Source organism: Mirounga angustirostris, unplaced genomic scaffold (assembly GCF_029215605.1).
Source record: "Mirounga angustirostris isolate CCGP_5_RB_7025 unplaced genomic scaffold, mMirAng1.0.hap1 SCAF_2, whole genome shotgun sequence".
Taxonomy (NCBI): domain Eukaryota; kingdom Metazoa; phylum Chordata; class Mammalia; order Carnivora; family Phocidae; genus Mirounga; species Mirounga angustirostris.
The window spans coordinates 55,258,105-55,282,729 of record NW_026991710.1 but is presented as its reverse complement, the minus strand read 5'-3'; the positions used below and the strand labels follow the sequence as shown (position 1 = coordinate 55,282,729).

The following is a 24,625-nucleotide window of genomic DNA, read 5'->3' as shown; positions in this document are numbered from 1 at the left end:
TTTTCTAAAAAAGATTACATCATTTGCTATTGCGTGAAAATTGAGTTCACTTAGTGCAGCATATCATGGAAGGATTCATCAGTCTGTAGTAACTGTAACTGTCTCGATGGACCTTATTGGTATTTTTTCATTGTTGTCTGCTTTCCTCCAAAAATACGTCATTGCTTCAATACAAGGAGGGAATAAATAGAAACATTCTAGAAAAGAGGCAACATCATGTGCTTCAATATCAGCATTGAGATTCATAAGTATGCCTGGTGGCTTTAGTACTTGAGAATGAGGTGAGTTGGGCAGCCGTGGAGCAGGTCTTCTAAGATGGAAGGTGGTGAAATGGGTACTCTGGCTGCCTTTCATGGCTTGGTCAGCATTAGGTTTTACAGGAACTGCACAAAGAACTTCTCAAAACACACTCCTTCAGACATATTTTCATCGAAGATGGCGGGTGAGAATTAGGAAGAATGTTCTCACAGTTTCAAGCATAATTTAATATGTTTGAAATGAGTGGATTAGAGAATAGGAAAGTTTTAAGAGGTTGAGAAAATAAAATGGGTGTAGGGACACCAAGTCATGCCAGAATCTGCAAGCCAAAACTTCTACTTACATACATGGTCTGCATGGTTGGGCAATTTGAGATTTTTAGAATAGTAATTCTGAGATAATAGAACTAAGCTTAGGGGAATCCAAAGTACCATATATCATGACAATTCTACCCTGAAATCTTTCATCTGAAGATGTCAGATGATATCTCTTTTTCAAAGCTGCAAAAGCAGATATAGAAGAATTTAGCACTTTGTTTAAAGTCAAACTGTGAGTCAGTGTAGAACAAAATAATAATTGCCATCATTTGTTTTACATGTTCTATGTGCCAACCACTGTTCTAAAACATCGTGAGTGTTTGATTTTTAAAACAACCTATGGTTATATTATTATACCCATTTTATAGATGAGGAAATTGAGGTTCAGTTGATAACATTATTTGCTCAGAGGTAATACATGGCAAAACTGGGAATTAATCTAGGTCCATTTGACTCCAAACCTATGCTCTTAACTACAGTGGTGTACCATCCTCATGTCTCCTGTATCCACTTTGGTGATTCTACTGCTAGGATGATTTAACTATCTCATTGTGTCAAAAGATATAAAAGTTATATTTACAAGGAACAATGCTATTATTCAATGGATAGTCTTCGCAATAGACCTCCAAGGCTGGTAGACAGGAAGGACTGCTATCTGTCTTTATAAAGTAGGGGATACAACCTTCAAAGATTAGGTAATTTGCATGAGGTTACAGGAATGGGTGAGTCAGTCAACACTAGATAGGATCTGTTCTTCCTGTTCACTGGTAAACCTAATCCAATATGGTCAAGGAGAAGAGTTAAATTAACACAGGTGTCTGCATGACTTAGGAAATACTATTGTTATTATTATCACTATTACATTTGAATATATATAGAAATATATGACCTTTTAAAAATTAATTGTTCATTTTAAAAGCTGACATGTCAGGTTGCATTTAGCAAAATCCAGGGAGGGTACATATAGGAGGAAAAAACAAGTATATATCCTGTAGAGATGATTCCACCATTTATTTTCTTATTTGGTACTTACCAACAACACTGTAAGGTAGATAATTTTAACATTATCATGAATTTACAGGTAGGGAAATCAAAGATTAGGAAGACAGAGATTTCTAAATCTCTGAGTAAGTGATCAGTAGAGCTGGAGTTGGAACATAACATCTTTCTCAGTTGAATTCTGTTTTGCACATAAGGCCTAATATAATCCCTTGACACATGGAGAAGAGTTGCTATGGGTGAAGTGGCACTAAGCTTGGTTCCATCTTCTCCTTATCCCCTTAGGCACACAGGAGGCAATTTGAGAGATTTTTCAACCCACTTTGAGCACAAATTAATTTCTCATTATGAAGGAGGAAACAGTGACAACAGGCAATATTTGTTGAACATTGTGTGCCTGGCCCGATGCCAATTGCTTTATGGGTGTTATTTCACTTAACCCTCAGAAGAACCCTATACTTAGGTCCTATCATTAGCCCCATTTATAGGTGGGGAAATGTAGAATCAGAGAGAGTAATTTCAGAGCTACCTAGTGAATGAGAGGCAGAGCCAGAACTAAATCCAAACAGTTTGATGTCAAAGCCCAGACCTTGATCCACTAAGTTAAGAAATGGAAATCATTTGCTTAAAGTCATAGAGAATAGTCAAGAGTATCTTATAACTAGCTGCTAGAGAATATTAAGTAAAAATATTTTATCATCTTTTCCATATACAGAAACTATAAAAAATTAGTTTCCCAAAGATTATTTTTTCCCAAAGATAATTACAAAAAAGTGGCAATTTACCTTGATTGCAACTAATCTGTTTTGCATATTGTAATAGCATCAGATTTAGGTATATATGAGGATCAAGAAAGTTAGGATAACAGAGGCTTATAAAAAATGGAATTAATATAAACAAGTCTGGAGGCAGACAGATAGGCCTGTAGGAAGACTCAAGAAGTAAATCTAGGCTTCTGCTATTGTGCTGTCCCACCAGCAATGAATATATGTCCTCCAAGTCATCGTCTAAAATGATTGAACTCCAACTACCACATATGCATTCCAGCTATGAAATCCATCAGGATTCTAACCCCTGGAATAGAGACTACATTAGTGGGAACTGATTCACATGGTGACTCCTATGGACAAGGGACACTATTCTATTTTCCAAGATGGCCATGTGCTCAACCAAATATTGGAGATTGATTTATTAAGGAAAAAAATATTTGGGGTAGACACCTACAACTATCTACTACAGACATGTTAAGTTTGAATGATGAGAGGTATATCCTATTGTGATGAACAATAGGCAGTCGACATATGGGTCTGAAGATTAGCCAAGTGAACTGAGCTGCAGTTATGGATCAGGTAGCCATCAGCATATAGATGTGAATTAAGGCCATGGGCATTGGTAACTGAAAAAATTTTATTCTTTTGGATAAAATGATACCTTTCTTATGATTTTATGGTATTAATTCGGTGTTCCATTCAAAAGTAAGACTCAATACTTCCATATATTAAAGGTCAGCGGGGCGCCTGGGTGGCTCAGTCGTTAAGCGTCTGCCTTCGGCTCAGGTCATGATCCCAGGGTCCTGGGATCGAGCCCCATGTCTGGCTCCCTGCTCTGTGGGAAGTCTGCTTCTCCCTCTCCCACTCCCCCTGCTTGTGTTCCCTCTATCGCTGTCTCTCTCTCTGTCAAAAAATAAATAAAATCTTAAAAAAAAAAAAAAGTTCAGCAACTGGGGCAGGAAATTCATTAATCAAGAAATCTAACTTCTGGGCGCCTGGGTGGCTCAGTTGGTTAAGTGACTGCCTTCGGCTCAGGTCATGATCCTGGAGTCCCAGGATCGAGTCCCGCATCGGGCTCCCTGCTCGGCAGGGAGTCTGCTTCTCCCTCTGACCCTCCTCCCTCTCATGCTCTCTGTCTCTCATTCTCTCTCTCAAATAAATAAATAAAATCTTTAAAAAAAAAAAAAGAAATCTAACTTCTGGAAGAGTAATTTAAACATTAACAGAATCCATGCATTTTCCAACTGCCCTTCATTGATAAATTAATCCAGATAGGGTTTTATTATAGAAAGGAATTTCTAGACTATTGGAGGGATTCTTTGTGCATGGCTTACAGTGTTTGCCAGGAAAACAGCAATCTAGGGAACACCGTAGTGTCTTAGGGTGTCCTTCAACTGACACATTCCAATTTTAAGGGCCATCGTTGTTTTACATAAAATGAAATTTCATGGGTCTAGGGATTTTAAAACTGGCTTAAGAGGCAAGTAATAAAGTTTATGACTTCCTCATCTGAAACTTGGATTATTTAAAATCACTTGTTGTTTCTTACTTTGTTCCAGTTATCTGATATGTAGCAACCAGAAAAATGACACATTTGAAAAATTATGTTAAAGCTAATTGTTTCGTAAATGCTGAATTTTAATTTTAATGTATTAAACATTTTTAAGTAATGTGAGGCATGGAACACTAACTTTGGTGGAAATTAAAGAGCATCTAGATCAGTTAAAGTCCTCATTGTTTTTTAACAGATGAAGAAAATGAGAGCACACTCAACATCACACAAGTTTGGGGTTAAGGGATGCTGGAACTTATGTGATGTTGAATATGCTTTCAGATTTCCCATCTCAGAAACTTCAGACGTAGATGAAAGGACTTAATCCTTAAGCCAAAACTTTAGGACTAAGATGCAGGTCACTGGTCTTACTGTTCAGAGCTATTTCTACTCTATCATGTCAACTCTCATAGGAGGTATCTAAACAAAAGCATGAGAGAGATTTGGTAGGAAGATATCTAACATTACAAAAAGTTTCTGAAAGTCTATGCTATGTATTAGCAGCCTCGAAAGTGTCTCTAAGCTTAGGTCTCTCAACTACTTTTCTTCTAATAACACCTGCCACGATGTACTTACATACTCCCTGTTAATTCTTACTTTTCTTACACATTTTTAAGTGTGTACAATTCCCTATGACTAGCTGCAATGGCATCCCTTGCCAACATTTCTGTGGGAAACTGTTGCTTTTAAAGTTCTTTACTCAGATCATGGCAATTTATTATCTTGAAGTAGAAAGAGTTTGAGGAAAAGAAAGCAAATATATTAGTAGATTAAAGATGAAAATAGCTCTATTTGTAAGCCTATAAACCCATACCTAATTACTTATACTATCTTTAAATTTTGTTGCACCACATCTGTCTGTGATTACACATTTCTAGAGGTCAGGCAAAGTGTCAACCTGAATCTCGGTTTGTAGTTTCCTGTGCTGCGCAAAATCTGGCTGGGAACTTAATAAATACCTTGGTCATCAGACAGTGGAGATCAGAGACATTCCTCACTGCTGAGTTGCCACTAATACTTGCCAGTAATATAATACATGTATTTAACAAAGTCTGATGATCGCATATGTGATCTTCACAGCTTCCTTTTAAACTAGGTGGGAGGAAAGATATTATCACGAGTGTTATGGTTGGTTAAATATAGGAATGGTTAAGCTATGGTTTTGCTTAAGTTAACAGTTAATGAGTGGTAGGGTTTTCTGTCACAATGCTTATTCTCAATGTTTATTAAAAACTTACTACTGCATTAAGTACAGTACTTACTACTGTACTAAATAATAATATGTTTTTATGCCTACAATTTCAGTAATCTTTAGATCCTTTATTATGTGAGAATCCCACTATAGAGCCATTTCAATAACAGTTAAGGAAGTGTTGTCAGACATTTTTAAAAATTATCAAAGAGCTTGGTATGAATGATTCATACTGCTCCCTTCCCCCACACCATCAAACTGCTTTTATTAAATAGTAATTTATAACATTTGCCAATATTGAAGGAAACACTAAGAGTATTATAAAACTAATTCTTGTTTCAATGCTAGGAATATTGTGGAGAATACAAGTCATTACATTACATAGTAATTTTTTATGAGGAAAAGAATTGTATTGTTACTGAATAATTGCTCAGTGTTTATCCTATGGTTGCCATGAAAAAGGTATCTGAACAGGGTTTGCTTGTTTGCTTTGTTTTTTATTTTTGTTTTTGAGTTGGCTGCTGGAAAGCTACAAATTTTGTGGCCTGACTTAAGGAAATGTCTAGATGGGAATTAACGTAGTCTTAGTATTATTCATATATATTTATATATGTATATTACTCTACATATCTACATCTATCTATATATATATCCTTATAAGTTACCTTAAGCTAATCTAGAACAAGGTGGAATATAAACTAAAACATTTATAATAAAAACAATGAACTTCTTACCATTTATCTTAGTGCTGTAAAGAGAAAATGGAAACACTTTTCTGGTAATTAGACTCCCACCTTGTTGTAATTGTAACTTCTCTATGAGAACTATTCATAGTTATCATTCTTGAGAATGCACACATAATTCAGTCCAAGGGCCTGGCTGTTATTATTAGATACTTTAGAGATACGTTTGTGCAACAGTTAACAAGACAGAAATAAGTTCTTTGCAATTTTAGAAGTAGTTTATATTTCTTTTTTTAAAAAAAAAGCAGTGAAAATATATGATCCATGAACACATATACAAACTTTAGTTCCACCTTGTATATTTTTATAGTCTTACTCGACAAGGTATAAGAAAGATTAAAGATCTCTCCAATGCCTGCTGGTATAAGTCTTCCACAGAGAAGAAAGCACCGGAAGTATTTGTGTGGATAGGACAAGCAGGCACAACTCAATAAGCTAAAGAAATAAGCCTGTGCCAAAAACATAATAAAAGTTGAACAGATACTTATTAAATGATACTTGAAATCCTAAGCGCTGATTTAGGGGCTTAGCAATGTCATAAGATATTAGGTTGTTACTTCATTGTGGTATCTTTCTTTATGCTTTTGCTTTGATATTGTAACATATAGACATGTAATAGCCCCAAATAATGTGCTTCCTGAAGTTAATGTCCCCTCATTTGCATTTGTCGCTTTCTATACTATAATAAGACTTTACAGTGGATAGATCAAATCACAGATGGAAAATCATGTATTTTAAACACAGGTGATGTAGAAATATTAACCACAAATCTTGATCATTATGTAAAGTGTTTTATGGAAATCAGGTTTTACTTAAATAGTAATTATTCTCCACAATGTCTGACCTATTTTTCTTTGTATGTAATATGCCAAGTTCTTTTCTAAGACTAAGGCAAACCAGAAGTGCTTTGAGAGAGACAGAAACCCATACTGTAGTATTGACAAATGGTCAGTTTTATCTGGTTTAGTCAACTTCAATTCAATTCCTTCTGTGAACCTATCTTGAGCATGTGGTCGGAGAATATAGAGATAAGGCCCAGTCCCTATCCTTAAGGAGCTCAAAATATGTACTTCAACATGATGCTCAGGGTAGAACTAACTGAAGTGGAGAGGACTTTTTGAACAGGCTCTTAAATACAGATGAGCCTTTAAGATGCAAGCAAAGCATAAACTCTGTTACTCCACATAGGAGGCAAGCATATCAAAGGCAAAGAGCCTGAAAGTTCATGGGGAAAAGAAGAATGCCAGACTAACTAAGGCCAACTTGGGTTTCTACTAGTCTCAGCCATTGGCTACATCACTTCTAGAAAGACAGCTTACTGGAATGGAGAATAATTCAGAGATTGGGAGGACAGAAGAGAAACCTGTTACTAAGCTACAGGACGCATTTTAGTGAGAATTCCAGAATAAAGTCAGTGGCAATGGGATTGGAGACAGACCACATTAAATTTGCCATGCGGATGAGACTAGAAAGTGAAAAGATTATTATAGTTCCCAACACAATTAGCATTGACTTGTAGGCTATTGCTTAAGTCAACCATCAGTAAACTATGGCCCACCACCTGTTCTTGTACAGTGCTTCAGCTAAGAATGATTTTATACTTTTGTGGTTGGAAACAAATCAAAAGAAGAAAACTATTCATGTGAAAATTATATGAAATTCAAATTTCAGTGCACAGAAATAAAGTTTTATTGGAACACAGCCGTGAGCATTTGTGTATTTTCTATGGCTGCTTTATGGCTACAAGGGCCCAGCTAGGTAGTTGTAACAGAGAATATGTGACCCAGAAAGCCTAAAATAGTTTCTATCTGGAACTTTACAGAAGAGTTTGCTGACCTCTGGTTTAAGTAGTTGATAATAATGCTTTGGAACCACCAGCCTTATAAATATTGTGCACATAGTTATTTAAAACGTCTCAGCTGGACTGAGCTGGTGAAACATGTAGATTAAGAATATCATTGCTGCTTACCATTACAGAGAATGAGCAGAGTTTGAGATCCACTGTTAATCAGTCTACGATGGTGGTGTTCTGTGGGGGTTTGTTCGGATAAACTTTCCTCTGAAGTACTGTGAGCCCTGACTTACTCTCCAGTGCTTGCCATGAGGTTTATTTGCATTAGTACCTTTTTCTTGCCCTTGCCTTTTTGTTGCTGATGCTGCTTTTCCTTTTTAGTACTGTTCTTAAAATGACACATTAAGAAGTGATAATGATAATACAACTCTGGACATATTACTTGTCTGGACATATTACTTCTGGCAATTTTAGGCTTATAAAAATGTACCCATATTTTAACTGCTATATTCACCTGCTATATTCATCATCTAATCAGACATCTCCTCAAATTGAAAGGAAAAATCATAGAAAGAAAGAAATTTGACAGCACTGAAGCTATTAGAATTTATCTAGTCTGTCTGAAGGTGATTTTACCTGAAAAGGTTCAGATAAGGTTCAAAAGGCTACAATAATGACAAGGATTTATGTACAGGAGGGGTTAATTACATAATTGTCTATTGATATGTAAAACGGATTTATTCCTCCATTTTACCTATTTTTTGAGCACACTTCTACCACACGTAATTTGGAGTAATTCAGTATTTAATTTCTTGCTGAGAGAGCAACAAAAAAGTAATTAAGAAGCAGGGTGAATCAGTTTGCAAAGCAATGCCATACAGACTAGAAAGGGAAGAAATAATGTTTCAAATGACAAACATCTCAGTAATGTGGTCATTACCATTATTATTAATAATTAAAATAATGATGATAATAATAATAGTCCTTGCTGATGATTTTCTGCTTGTGAACTCAAAGTAACAAAAAAACTTTACTCTTTTTATCTCTACATAGCTCATCATGTTAGGTGCGGTCTGAAATTATTATCTCTGGTTTTGACATGGAGAAAAAAAGAGAGAATTGAATCTACTGGTACAAGATTATACAATAAATAAGTTGGTGGCAGGACTCAGAATCAGACTCTCCTAATTATTTATTCAAAGTGTTTTTGATGGGGGCACCTGGGTAGCTCAGTCAGTTAAGCATCAGCCTTCAGCTCAGGTCATGGTCTCAGGGTTCTGAGATCGAGCCCCGTGTTGGGCTCCCTGCTCAGTGGGGAGTCTGCTTCTCCCGCTGCCCCTACCGTCACTCGTGCTCACTCCTTCTTTCTCAAATAAATAAATAAAATCTTTAAAAGTTATTTTTAAAAAAGCTGTGACATAAAGTGCATATTTTTCTGCAACATTTTTCCCTAAAATATATCATTGACTATTTCCATGTTAATACTTCTAGATTTACCCCATCAGTTTAATGCCTGCATTGTTTTACTTTTCTGTCTTGATTAGGAGTTACAGAACAATTAGAACTTCTGCCATATTTCACAACTCTACATAGTGATCATATATTTTTGATAATTATAGCACATCTGCTACAATTACAAATTCCTATTCTTCATCTGGCATGTTTTGACATTCGCTGAAAGCCCTTCCCTCCCCGTATTTCCCCCAAAGTTTTGCTTATGTCTGCTATACACATCTCCTTTCTTCTGCAACAGGTGAATAGCACACAGTCAGAGATGAAGGAACGGGGATCAATTTTTAGGTTTCTTAGGCACATTTGCACATAAAAAATTAACAACCTCCTCATGGAACAATCTTTTTATCTTGCAGTAATTGCCATTGTAGGATCAGGTGTTTGGTATATCACTAAGGGACACTGAAGAGATTGGGGAGAGGAAGATGAAGTGTCCTTGGCTATAGTCCCATAGGAAAATCACAGGAACAAGGGAGAAGACCGAGTAGAGTCTCTAGAGCCTTTCACTATATCTCAGTGCCTTCAGGACGGGCAGAGTCATGTAGCAACGATGACAGTATTGACTTCTGTGACAATGTTCTAACAGAACAAAACACCGAGGCAGAGCCCGGCTATGATGTGATAGGTCCCAAGATGATATCACATCTTGGTCCTACATAACTGGAAACAGAGTCCCCTTGATTCCTGTAAGCACAAATTATTTGTTGCAAAAATAGCTTTGCATTTTGCAAGAAGTTTTCGCATTCATGATCTCATTCAGGATCCCACAATCAACAACGTGCTTTAGACCGAATGGCTATCCTGCCCCTTATTGACAGATGAAGAACTTAGCCCAGAGTTTAAATGATTTGTCCAAGTTGCTAAGGGAGGAGCTGGATTCAGAATCCTCCTTATTGTGATTGAACTCCCTGTCCTCCTCCGGCATCGTGCCACACTTGGAGTCCTCACATTCCAGGCAGCGCTCTGGAGATCAGCACACTTGCCAGCGATTCTACCAGCATGATAAATACCTCGAGAAATTTAAAATAACAGCTTCATATTCAAACTCCTTAGCCAACTCTGACTTACTATTTTATTTTCTCTAGCTGTTGAGTTTGCTTAACAACTATTATAACACAAGGAAACAGCAACTGTACTAATTAAACAAAAACCCGACTGACCAACATTTTTCAGTAACATGTTTTTGAAGGCAGAATAAATGGGAGAGGTTGAGAGACTCATGCAGAAGGGATTTCCTGTAGCGTTAGGGAAGTTTAGAGTGCAAGCACTCAGGTTCTCTAGAAGGGAATTTTGGTTATCTCTTATGTGTATCCTCAAAATTTGTTTGGAAATAAATCAGAAAAATTGAGTAGAAATAGAAATTCTCTCTGGAACAGTATGGATCAAGCTGTAACATAATTCATAGGCATTTAAGATTTTAGAGTGGTCAAACCAGGCTTTAAACATTGTCATAGCTCTGACTGTGCCTAAGTCAGTATTTTGGACATAGCCAGCTCAGTAAATCATAGCTAACACTTCCTAAGTACCTTCTACATGCCAGGCACTGTTGTAGGCACTTTATATATATAGCAATTCATTTAATCCTTATGACAATCCTATGAGATAGGTACTATCCTTATCATCTTCACTTTATGGATGAGGAAACAGGCTGAGAGATGTCCAATGACTTGCCTAAGGTCAGGCAACCAGAGCCAGCATGTGTTCTAAACCAAAACAGTACTCTACCACCTGAGGGTCCTGAATTCCTCACAAATATCTGCTTTACCTAAGGGGTGGGTGTGGTGCACCCTGTGATATAACCCATTTATTTGCTTTCTTTCTCAGGCTAGCTGTGGTGAACAGGAAGAGAGCTTGTTTGCAGCCCTGGGTTATTGGCCTCATCACCTTTATCTCCCTGATTGTCCTGGCAGTGTGCATTGGACTTACTGTTCATTATGTGAGATACAGTAAGTATGGGCTGCCCTGGCATCATGTGACTTAGCCCCACATATTTTCTCATGTGCACTCTGGTTTGGATTTGCCTCAGGCTTATTCATTCATGACTGCAACTCATTTGCATAGCTGGTACAAAGAAATCTTTACCTGCCTTGTCTCTCTCACTTAATCCTCACAAGCCAAGGAGGAGTCTTTCTTTTATCTTTGATGTAGCAATGCTTCCTGCTGGGAATAGCATGCTAGTTTTTATATTCATTAATAAGTGATAATCAAATATTAAATAGGGAAAGATCATAGGAGAGCTAAAGTCGAACATGTTGTTTGAGGACATAGAGCAATCACCTTGATTTAAAATTATTCCAACTTATTGACATCCTGAGAGCCCAAAAATTAATTACATGATCAAGGATCATAGAGAAGTTGGCTCTATTCTGTACTAGTAACCTGGAAAATGCTCATAGTTATATATTGTTTAATAAGTGCCTATTTCTGTTATTTTAAATCTCATCTTGGGATGTATTACATGTGATTAAAGAGGATAGGATATGCAGAGAAGATTAATTATAAAGAGGTTCACTCTGTGGTAATCAGGTATCTCGCAGTTAGATGAACCATGAGTCTGCTCTGTTATTAGAAAGATCCCCAGGGTACTTTAGGACTGTTCCTCCAGGGTATAACAACCCTTCTGAAGTTTCCCTCTACTCTGCCTCAAGTTATAATTAGTCGACTCCACTATGACCTATTGGCTTAATATCTCCCTTAGTGACTAGCTAATGCTTTGATGTTCAAGACACTGTAACCAAAGAAGCTAATTACTTGATTCTAATTTAAGTGGGAATTCGCACAAGTTGCTTTCCTGTAAAGAGACATGGTGATCTGTAAATTGGTGGTCTTCCACCACTGACAGACATAATCTCAATTCCAATCTCAAATTCCATTTCAATTTCTAAAGCAAGGTAGATCATTTCTGGGTAGTTTATAGAGAAAAAAAAATATATAAAGTAAAGACTTTTTTTGGTAGAGTTTACCCACACACAAGTCTTTAAGTTTTGGAGTATCTACATTTTGGTTATTTGTCTGGAGCATGTTTTTAATTAAAAAGAAAAAAAAGAATGGCTAAAATAACTTTATAATTCTACAGTTCTGTTATGAATATATTGAGTTCATTATATTGTAAGCATCATTATTCTTCTCCACAGATGCCTAGCACTTTGTTTTGTTAATTTTGTATTCCCAGAACTTAGCAGGATTTTGGCACATACTAAATAATTAATATTTATTGGATACTGAATGATAAAGATTAGTGAATCATACCTACGATATTTTCATGGGGGCATACTTTGGTTTGTCTGACATCATAAAGAATTCCTACTACAGCTAGAGGTCTCATTACCTCAGTGAGAGAAAATGTTTCTTACTTCTTCTCCCTTTGCCTCTTCCCAGGCCATCTTGCTCCCACGCATACAATGAAAACCTGGCAAGATTTTTCCAGTAACCTGCTCCTGGGTCCTATTGTTTGAATGATCAGTGTAGTAATATGGAACACCCAACTTCCACTGCCCACACAACACACCTGAATAAACAGTGATTGCTGTGATATGGGTTACTGTCTTACATGTGTGACCTGCCCTCTGTTTGGATATAGAAACAAAGAACAGAGTGGATGTAGCACATGAGCTTTTAGGAGTTGACATACTTAAATAACCAAACTAAACTAGTTACAGAAACAGAAAGATTAAGATGGAGGTAACTCACCTTGAAAAAACATCTTTGGCATAAAGCCCAGGACGGCATAGCATTGTGTGTGCAGCTGGTGTTCAGGGGCCTTTGGGGCTCATTTCTGTCCCTCTGTGAATTGAATGACAGAAGGTGACTTTATTATAAGCAACATCCTTGTAGGTTACAGATTCCCAAACTTTTTAGAAAATTATCAGCAAACTAATGTTCATCCTTATTTTTCTTACTTTTCTGTTAATATTCCCCAATAATATTTTCCAACAAGTACACCTGCCATATAATTCTGGCAACTGGGAAATATGTTTTGACACTTAGTGACCTGTTTGAGTCTACTGAGCAAAGTAAAATATTGACTACAGACAAGTTGTTCACTTTGTTGAAGCATATGAAATTATTGGTATTTGACCATTTTTGGCTTCTACAAATGCCAGTTTCAAAATTATTAATTTAATAATTGTTTAAAGATTTTAACTGTTTGAGAGAGAGAGAGCCAGAGAGAGAGCATGGGCAGAAGGGAGGGGCAGAGTCAGAAGTAGACTCCCTACTAAGCAGGGAGCCCGATGAGGGGCTCGATTCCAGGACCCTGGGATCATGACCTGAGCAGAAAGCAGATGCTTAACCGACTGAGCCACCGAAGCACCCTCAATCTAATAATTTAAAAAAGAATAGGACTAATACGTAGAAGAGTCAGTTCTCCTCTCTAGACACTAACTTTTCAACGAGGGGTTAGGTCCCACCGCCTGCAGTATCACATATGGGAGTTTGTTAGAAATGCAGATCTTAGGCCCATTTTAGACCCAATGTCTAATATTTCAATAAATTAAAAACCTTACTTGAGATTATGTATATTTCCAGGGATCTGCCTTCATTTCAGGTCACTCTGACCATTCAAGTCAAGGCCATTCAGTGAAAGGGAGGTAAGGAAAGAGGGAGAAAGGCAAAACCTCCCTAGCCCCTTACTTTGGTGCTAATTCCCAGGAGGTCCTAAACTTTCAGGCTGCCCTCCATCTCTTTTTGCATCACTGGCTCTTCCTTAGCCTTGTCAATCCAACCAAATCCTCGGGACAGCCGGGATGTTCTTTTGAAATTTACCAGTAGTTTTTTTTTTTTTTTAAGATTTTATTTATTTATTTGACAGAGAGACACACAGTGAGAGAGGGAATACAAGCAGGGGGAGTGGGAGAGGGAGAAGCAGGCTTTCTGTGGAGGAGGGAGCCTGATTCGGGGCTCGATCCCAGGACTCTGGGATCATGACCTGAGCCACCCAGTTGCCCCGAAATTTACCGGTAGTTTTTTCCATAACTCTTATGTATGAGAGACGTCTTATACAGCTTCAGTGAGTGGGTTTGGTTTTTCCCACCTCAAGAAGTGGTATGTAAAGAAAGTTTGTGCTTTGAGAGTCAGATCTTGACTTGAAATCCAGTTCTATCTTTTCTGGCTATGTCATCTTGAGGCTGGGCAATTTATTTACATTTCTGAGACTGTAGTCTTTATCTGGTAAATGTGGACAGTGCTGCCTTCCCATGGGAGTTATGGTAAATGAAATGAGATACGTGAATATGCTTGGGACACAGGTGCCCAATGTTAGTTTCCTTTTCCTCTGGGGTTCAAGTAAAGAAGGAAAGAATGAGAAGCAAGAGAGAAGAAGAGGAGAGAAATTGAGATTGGGTGAAGCACACTCCATTATCCTACAATAACCACACACAACTGTCTTGATCACCATAATATTCCTAACACTCAACACGGAGTCTTTCATAGAAAAGGTCGTCAGCATTAATATTTGTTGAATGAATGAATCTTCTTAGGGTTCGTGCTTGCTTCATATATAGAAGGGTAGATGAATGCTGTATTAATTTTCAGTGGGCCAAAAACATGGGTTGCTTAAACTGGATGCAGAAAGTGTACACATGGCAGGACAAGACAAACCCTGTGGTTGGTGGGAGAAAATAAATGGAGTGACAAGGGAGCCAGGTGAAAATAAGTGTCCCTGGAAGGTTATGCCAGATAGCAGCTCTAGCTCCCTAACTAAACCACAAGCATTTTCATCCCTGCCCTCATCTTCTTTACCCCAAATAAATTTTTCTTACACTACAGTGCTTGTGGCCAAAATTGATATGTAGTTTACTGAATTGGGAGAAATCTACTTTTGGAATATAAAAGTGCATTTACTCTTGGGAAACTTCCAAGTCCATTCTTGTTTGTATGATCAGATGGCGTGACTTGCTGCCTCTCGTGGCTAATTCAGGAATGGATAACAGATAACTAATTAGCCCACAGGAACACCAAGCATTTCTTATGGTTTTCACACTCTAAATCTTATGATGATAAATGTTGTTGTCTTTTATTCTGAGATAACCATGAAGCTCAGGGCAAGATGATAGAGATGATGACCTGGGGTAGGGACATTCTCTCTGGTCTCAGTCTTTCTAGCAACCACCAAACATGGAAACAATGATGCTTTACATACATCTGACAAAAAGATAATGGTTTTTTTTTCCCCTCTCTCTTCACAGATCAAAGGACGACCTACAATTACTATAGCACATTGTCATTTACAAGTAACAAACTGTATGGTGACTTTGGAAGAGAGGGTTCTAAAAATTTCACAGAAATGAGCCAGAAAATTGAATCAATGGTAAGCACTTTTCCCCTCCATTTCTAGGACATTTGCTATCACTTTATATCCATTTATTGGTACCTAGCTTCCATAACAACCATTCAACTGATCTTGCATATCTTTGAAAAATGGGAAGCAGTCCTGTCAGAAAGATGTAAAACAAAACTGACAATACATGACTTGGGAGGGTATGCCTTGCAGGGCTGAAGCAAGTGAGCTTTAGCCCTTCCTTCATGTCCCTCCCGCTCACTCTTCCATAGTTAGTGCTACAATCTTGATCAGCAGAGTCCAGAAATTCTGGGAATGTGAGGATGACCCAAAATATGACTGCTGTATCCTATAGAAGACACCATGATCAAAAGACCACAAGATTAAAACTATTCAGATACATACTTGAATAATATTTTCATATTCACAAATATCTGACCTTGGACTAGTTTTGGGTACATAAGCCTAAAGGAGACACATGGATACTCATCTCTATTTTTAAGGCCTCAACATTCATCCTCAGAGATGAATCAAATGTTTTTAAAAAGTGGAAAAATTTTCAGTATAGGCCAAGAGAGCAAGAGCCTGGACTTCTCTTTGGACTTTTCCGATAGTCTGTGAGGTAGTTAGTGGTATGATATGATGGAAAATACCCTAACCTAGAAGGTGAGATGCCTAGTTTTAGAACCATCTACTATCAATTTTCATTCTGGACAAATTTCCTTATGTGAAAATTAAGGCATTAGACTAGATAATTTCAAAATTGTCTTCCATTTCTTATATCCTGAGTAAGAACATAATGGCAGTTACCAACCTAGAAACTACCTGATACACTAGAAGCCTGAGGGTTTTAATACCTTGGTAAGGAGGAGGTCAAATTCTGGTTGAATTTGTACTTGTAAACACTGAATCAGGGAAATATCTGAATAAGCTCTTTTCTAAAGCTATAAATAAAATAAAGGAAAGAAAATGGAACTAAAAGGGTCAAGAAAAGATGCAAAAATTTTCCTTGTTTTTTATGCCATTCACTAAAATAAATTTTATAACATCCAGAATGATTTACATATGAAGAAATATAAGGGCGCCTGGGTGGCTCAGTCGTTAAGCGTCTGCCTTCAGCTCAGGTCATGATCCCAGAGTCCTGGGATTGAGCCCTGCATTGGGCTCCCTACTTGGCGGGAAGTCTGCTTCTCTTTCTCCAACTTAACCCTGGTTGTGTTCTCTCTCTGTCTGTCTCTCCCTGTCAAATAAATAAATAAAATCTTAAAAAAAAAAGAAATATAGATGGGACTTTTTAACTCTCTTCAAAATTAATAAAAATTTTGAAATTATTTGATTAAATATAAGCTCTTAGGGACACCTGGGTGGCTCAGTCATTTAAGCGTCTGCCTTCAGCTCAGGTCATCATCCCAGGGTACTGGGATTGAGCCCCGCATCGGGCTCCCTGCTCAGCATGAAGCCTGCCTCTCCCTCTCCCACCCCCCCTGCTTGTGTTCCCTCTCTTGCTGTGTCTCTCTCTCTGTCAAATAAATAAATAAAATCTTTAAAAAAAATAAATATAAGCCCATAAATAAAAAAATCCAAGTGAATGTGGTCATTAGAGGACTCACTTGTACTGTGCTGATCTATCTCATAATTGAAGTAACCGACCTTGGTCACAAAGACAGAGGAGTCAACAAAAGATGTGAAAGAATAGAAAGGCTCATTGTTCTGTAAGCCAATCACTAGCTTGCCATAACTGTGGTTGGTCAATATTCACACACTGAAACCAAGAAATACTTGACATGTTTACCTTGACTCCTAACTTAAAATTTAAGTGGGTTAGAATTCTTAATTATAGTAGCAAGAAATATCTCCACAAGATACATTCTTCTACCTTATTGAAGTAAACCTAACAGAACATATTAGGTAGGCTAAATATCCTAGTTCACATGGGCCTTTCTAAGAGCATTTTGAATTCTGAACTGGGTGCAGATTATGCCAGGATATTTGGCAACCTTTTCACCAGTTTTAAGAACCATGTGACACTGTCACACACTCATATCTATGACCCAACCATCAGTTGGCAGAATTATTTCATTTCCTTTGTTTACCTACAGTGAAGTCTGTATCTCAGGGTATGAATATTTACTCTTCCTTTAAAAAAAACCAGTGTGTTTATTCTTTTTAGTATCTTTCTGAGTGTAGCACAGCAGATGTCACTCTTGGCTCCACTACTATGGCTCCCAGATACTATAACTCCTAAGGCAGAGTTCAGTTAAAATCACTGAGTAGAATACCAGAAAAGATTCTTCTAGATTCTTCAAGTTGAGTGCATTGTGAAATGTTGGTTAATGCTTTCTGTTTTGCTTTGTTTTGTTTTTAAATTTTCCATAGAGCTTTAAATTGACTTTCAGAAAATTATTCTTGCTGACATATTTTGAATATTTTTGGAACAGGTGAAAGATGCTTTTCATAAATCTCCATTGAGGGAAGAATTTGTCAAGTCTCACATTATCAGGTTCAGGTACGTAGATCTAAAATGCTGACTTCTGAATATAATTTAAAACTAAATTTGTGAACTTGGTCAGTAATAAATACTGTTTGAAATGTTAATGAGGATGATATAGTTCAATTAAGCCAACATTCATTTGACAACTGTTCTAAGTGACAGGTTTGCTTTACTAATTCTCTAAATCTATAAGAAAGCATTTGCATCGTGATTGATTTCAAGAAACAGAGGTATTATTGATGGCTATATTATTGAATCGTATTTTTGGAAACTAATTAGCATAAATAGGGACCTAAGTCATATCCCTTAGTTTAATAGCCAATTGTCCCGTATGTAAAATAGTGTAGTAGATGAGGTTTGTCTTAACCTCTTGGTTTTTCTCTTTATCAATTTTCTTTACTTTTTTCTTCTCTACACCTTTCTGCTCCAAATATTTACCTAAGAAAATTCCAGATCTAATAATCAACCATCAATAAATAGAAGTTCAGAACATAACATTTTGAGCTATGTGAAGATCTTAAATAATATATTGTCTTAATACAAATTATTTTTATTTTTCAAAAATAGAATGAGAGCTGTTTCCAGTATTATTTCAATGACAAAAACCCCAAGAGTTCCTTCTTAGTCTATCACTTAGCTGACATTTATTCTCTGGCATCTGAAATACTATTCTCTCTTGAATCTGTATCTACTTCTCCAACCCTTAAATTTTCAGTCTCTCAAGGGGACTTCATGCACCCACATGACTTCATATGTTATTGAAATCCAAACTTCTATTTCCAATCTAAACTGTTTTTCTGATTCCTAGAACTATATAGCTGCCTATGCACATATCCACATGGAAATTCCACAGAAAATTCTCTAACTTATGTAAAACCCAATCACACTAATGGGAAACTTGGACATCATTCTACACTCCTCCATTTCCTGGGCCCCTCACATTTTATGAATAACTAAGTTCTACCAGTTTTACCTTCCAAATCACTTTCCAATTTGTTTATGTCTTCATCCTAGTAATCTTCCTACTCACCAGTATTTCTTCTGAAATCAATAGGAAGAAATGCAAGTTTGTAGAAAAGATGAAGTCAGTCTTAAAGATGTTGAGCTGAGATACTAGGGGACCACATGAGCCTGAAATATGGGTCTTACTCAGGGGAGGAAAAAGGAACTGAGTTGAAGATGTGCCTTTGTTCATTATCAACTCAAAGTACTGGAACAGGTGGATGTAAGTGGAATTTCTCAGAAAAAGGATAATGCAAAGAAAAAAAAATGATGATGAAGAAAGCCTGAATAAAATGATACTTAAGGATATGGGGAAAAAATAGGAGCCTAGGAAATATACAGGGAAGGAGAAGGAAAAAAGAAATCATGAGAAAGGCACCATTCACATGAAAGACAAAAAGTTTTAGCATTGAAAAAATACTCCCGAGAGACCAAATAATATGACTGGAAGGAATTCATTGGCTATGTCAATAAGGCAGTTACTTAGTGTAGAGAAAAGACTCAGTGGAATGGAAGGGGAGGAAGCAGACTGCAAGAAAGTAAATATGAGGCAATGTAATTTATTCTTTGAAGAAGGTTTGCTGTGATAAGAAGGTGAGAGATAAACTGAATAGCTGGGGTAGAGAGAGGGTTTTGTTTGTTTTTGTTTCTATTAGTCAGTCAGCCTAGGAATAGTTTAAGAGAAAGAAGACAGAATAAATAATTGTTCTATAGGGTTGCTGAGTGAGTGAAAAGGGGTGAGATATATAACAATAATCTCATTAGAGTCTGTTTGTTTTTTCAGATTACAAAAGTAATACAAAATTATATAAAATTCAAATAACATACTATTCCATAAAATAGAAAACAAAACTCCCTCTCCAGTAATTCCACTCCCACAAATAACACATCTTCTCAACAATTCTTTGTATAGTATTTCACTACAAGTATGTGTCAGGGTTGTTTTAGCCAATGCCCTTTTGATGGACACTTGAATTGTTACATATATTTTCTGATTTAAAAACAAGATTATGATAAACATATGTATAAATCTCTTTGCACACACAAGAGTATATTTGAAGAGAGAGCTGTATCAGAGAGAATGGATCATCAAATGTATAACTGATAAACAAAACTGACCTCTAAAAATAAGGTTCTAATTTATATTCCCTTTTACAGTTTATATAAGGAGTCAGTACATTGTATAGTGAGGAGTAAGATTCTCTGAGAACTGATTGCATGAGAAGAAAAGGGGATAGAGTAGCTGACCGAGAATGAGAAAGAGAAGTCAAGAATGATGCCAAGAAGTAATTCATTCTAACAACATTAAGGCTGATTAATGCTCTATCTTGAAAATATAATCACATGAAGTCAAGACGATTTGGTCAAGCTTTCTAATATCCTTAGGATTAAAAGTTGTTTAGGAGAGCATGATGTTGCTTAGGAGATATCACTGGATTTAAGTCACTGGGAATTTAGCCTGAAAAACCAAAGCCAGAGTTGACTTCATATTGACCACACGTTATATTTGATAGTATTAAATGGTTGACAATAGAGTGCCTTTTTATATTAATAACTAGATATTTTGATGTTAAGGGAGACCATGATTGTACTAGCTTACTAGCAGGGAGGCTGAGTTGGAAGTTTTATATGTGGTAAACAATAGAAATATAGAAGAAAATAAACTGGATCTTTTATTTTGATTTTTTAAAATAATTTTACATCTTTTATTTTTTTTTTAAAGATTTTATTTATTTATTTGACAGAGAGAGGCACAGCGAGAGAGGGAACACAAGCAGGGGGAGTGGGAGAGGGAGAAACAGGCTTCCCGCCGAGCAGGGAGCCCGATGTGGGGCTCGATCCCAGGACCCTGAGATCATGACCTGAGCCGAAGGCAGACGCCCAACGACTGAGCCACCCAGGCACCCCAAATTTTACATCTTTTAAAAAATATTTATTTATTATTTATTGAGAGAGAGAGAGCACAAGCAGGCAGAGCACCAGGCAGAGGGAGAGGGAGAAGCAGGTTTCCCACTGAGCAGGAAGCCCCATGCGGGGCTCAATCCCAGGACTCTGGGATCATGACCTGAGCCGACTGCAGATGCTTAACCGACTGAGCCACACAGGTGCCCCAAATTGGATCTTATTTTATTTTATTTTATTTTTTATTTTTTGGCAATTATAAAATTCTGACTCTCTTTCTTTCTTTCTTTTTCTTTCTTTCTTTCTTTCTTTCTTTCTTTCTTTCTTTCTTTCTTTCTTTCTTTCTTTCTTTCTTTCTTTCTTTTTTCTTTCTTTCTTTCTTTCTTTCTTCCTTTCTTTCTTTCTTCCTTCCTTTCTTCTTTCTTTCTTTCTTTCTTTCTTTCTTTCTTTCTTTCTTTCTTTCTTTCTTTCTTCTTTCTTCTTTCTTTCGTTTTATTATGTTATGTTAGTCACCATACAGTATATCATTAGTTTTTGATGTGGTGATCCACGATCCATTGTTTTCGTATAACACCCAGTGCTCCATGCAGTACGTGCCCTCCTTAATACCCATCACCAGGTTAACCCATCTCCCCTCCCCCCTCCCCTCTAAAACCCTGTTTGTTTCTCAAGTCCATAGTCTCTCATGGTTCATCTTTCCCTCCAATTCCCTCCCCCCATTTTTCCCTTCCTTCTCCTAATGTCCTCCATGCTATTCCTTATGTTCCACAAATAAGTGAAACCATATGATAATTGACTTTCTCTGCTTGACTTATTTCACTTAGCATAATCTCCTCCAGTCCCATCCATGTTGATGTAAAAGTTGGGTATTCATCCTTTCTGATGGCTGAGTCATATTCCATTGTATATATGGACCACATCTTCTTTATCCATTCATCTGTTGAAGGGCATCTCGGCTCTTTCCACAGTTTGGCTATTGTGGACATTGCTGCTATGAACACTGGGGTGCATGTGGCCCTTCTTTTCACTACGTCTTTGTCTTTTGGGTAAATACCCAGGAGTGCAATTGCTCGGTCATAGGGTAGCTCTATTTTTAAATTTTTGAGGCACCTCCACACTGTTTTCCAAAGTGGCTATACCAACTGGCATTCCCACCAACAGTGTAGGAGGATTCCCCTTTCTCCACAACCTCTCCAACATTTGTTGTTTCTTTCCCTGTCCATTTTTGCTATTCTAACTGGTGTAAGGTGGTATCTCAATGTGGTTTTGATTTGAATTTCCCTGATGGCTAATGATGATGAACATTTTTTCATGTGTCTGTTAGCCATTTGTATGTCTTCTTCAGAGAAGTATCTTTTCATATCTTCTGCCCACTTTTTGACTTGATTATTTGTTTTTTGGGTGTTGAGTTTGAGAAGTTCTTTATAGATCTTGGATACCAGCCCTTTAAATGTAGTGTCATTTGCAAATATCTTCTCCCATTCTGTGGGTTGCCTCTTCATTTTGTTGACTGTTTCCTTTGCTGTGCAGAAGCTTTTTATCTTGATGAAGTCCCCAAAGTTCATTTTTGCTTTTGTTTCACTAGCTTTTGGAGATGTATCTTGAAAGAAGTTGCTGTGGCCGATGTCAAAGAGGTTACTGCCTATGTTCTCCTCTAGGATTTTGATGGGTTCCTGTCTCACATTGAGGTCTTTCATCCACTTTGAGTTTATCTTTGTGAATGGTGTTAGAGAATGGTCGAGTTTCATTCTTCTGCATGTGGCTGTCCAATTTTCCCAGCACCATTTATTGAAGAGACTGTCTTTTTTCCATTGCATGTTTTTTCCTGTTTTGTCAAAGATTATTTGACCATAGAATTGAGGGTCCATATCTGGGTTCTCTATTCTGTTCCATTGGTCTGTATGTCTGTTTTTATGCCAGTACCATGCTGTCTTGGTGATCACAGCTTTATAATAAAGCTTGAAATCGGGCAACGTGATGCCCCCAGCTTTGTTTTTCTTTTTCAACATTTCCTTGGTGATTCAGGGTCTTTTCTGATTCCATACAAATTTTAGGACTGTTTGTTCCAGCACTTTGAAAAATGTCATTGGAATTTTGATCAGGATGGCGTTGAAGGTATAGATTGCTCTGGGTAGCATAGACATTTTAACAATGTTTATTCTTCCGATCCATGAGCATGGAATATTTTTCCATCTTTTTGTGTCTTCTTCAATTTCTTTCATGAGTGTTCTGTAGTTCCTAGAGTATAGATCCTTTACCTCTTTGGTTAGGTTTATTCCGAGGTATCTTATGGTTTTTGGTGCTATTGTAAATGGAACTGTTTCTCTAATTTCTTTCTACAGTTGCGTTGTTAGTGTATAAGAAAACAACTGATTTCTGTGCATTGATTTTGTATCCTGCCACATTACTGAATTGCTGTATGAGTTCTAGTAATTTGGGGGTGGAGTCTTTTGGGTTTTCCACATAAAGTGTCATGTCATCTGCTAAAAGAGAGAGTTTGACTTCTTCTCTGCCCATTTGAATACGTTTTATTTCTTTTTGTTGTCTGATTGCTGTTGCTAGGACTTCTAGTACTATGTTGAACAATAGTGGCGAGAGTGGGCATCCTTGACGTGTTCCTGATCTTAAGGGAAAGGCTCTCAGCTTTTCCCCATTGAGGATGATATTCGCTGTGGGTTTCTCATAGATGGATTTTATGAACTTGAGGAATGTTTCCTCTATCCCTATACTCTGAAGAGTTTTAATCAGGAAAGGATGTTGTATTTTGTCAAATGCCTTTTCTGCATCCATTGAGAGGACAATATAGTACTTCTCCCTCCTCTTATTAATGTGTTCTATCACACTGATTGATTTGTGAATGTTGAACCACCCTTGCATCCGGGGATAAATCCCACTTGGTTGTGGTGGATGATCCTTTTAATGTATTGTTGGATCCTATTAGCCAGGATTTTGTTGAGGATTTTGGAATCCATATTCATCAGGGGTATCAGTCTGAAATTCTCCTTTTTGATGGGGTCTTTGCCTGGTTTGGGGATTAAGATAATGCTGGCCTCAGAGAATGAGTTTGGAAGTTTTCCTTCTGTTTCTATTTTTTGAAACAGCTTCAGGAGAATAGGTATTATTTCTTCTTTGAATGTTTGGTAGAATTCCCAAGGGAATCCATCAGGCTCTGGACTCTTGTTTTTTGGGAGGTTTTTGATCACTGCTTCAATCTCGTTACTGGTTATTGGCCTATTCAGGTTGTCAGTTTCTTCCTGTTTCAGTCTTGGCAATTTATAGGTTTCCAGGAAGGCCTCCATTTCATCCAGATAGCTCAGTTTATTGGCATATAGTTGTTGATAATAATTTCTAATAATTGTTTCTATTTCCTTGGTGTTAGTCGTGATCTCTCCCCTTTCATTCATAATTTTATTAATTTGGGTCCTTTCTCTTTTCTTTTGGTTAAGTCTGGCCAGTGGTTTATCGATCTTATTAATTCTTTTGAAGAACCAACTTCTAGTTTTGTTGATCTGATCTACTGTGTTTCTGGTTTCTAATTCATTGATTTCTGATCCAATTTTAATTATTTCTCTTCTAATACGTGGCTTAGGTATCATTTGTTGCTTTTTCTCTAGTTCTTTATGGTGTAGAGTTAGCTGGTTGAATTCGGGATTTTTCTATTTTTTTGAGTGAGGCTTGGATGGCTATGTATTTCCCCCTTAGGACGCCTTTGCAGTATCCCATAGGTTTTGGACCGATGTGTTTTCATTCTCACTGGTTTCCATGAATTGTTTAAGTTCTTCTTTGATTTCCTGGTTGACCCAAACATTCTTGAGCAG

At 37.1% G+C, this 24,625-nt stretch overlaps 1 protein-coding gene across 1 annotated transcript in view; it reads left to right on the top strand.

The window, feature by feature from the left end:
- Positions 1-435: 435 nt before the first annotated feature.
- Positions 436-24,625, top strand: part of LOC123848929 (transmembrane protease serine 11E-like) — a 44,914-nt gene continuing 20,724 nt past the window's right edge. The window contains exons 1-5 of the mRNA XM_045881788.1: positions 436-442; positions 944-986; positions 10,960-11,081; positions 15,321-15,442; positions 17,851-17,918. Of these exons, the coding sequence (XP_045737744.1) occupies positions 436-442; positions 944-986; positions 10,960-11,081; positions 15,321-15,442; positions 17,851-17,918 (362 nt within the window). The remainder of the gene's footprint in view (positions 443-943; positions 987-10,959; positions 11,082-15,320; positions 15,443-17,850; positions 17,919-24,625) is intronic.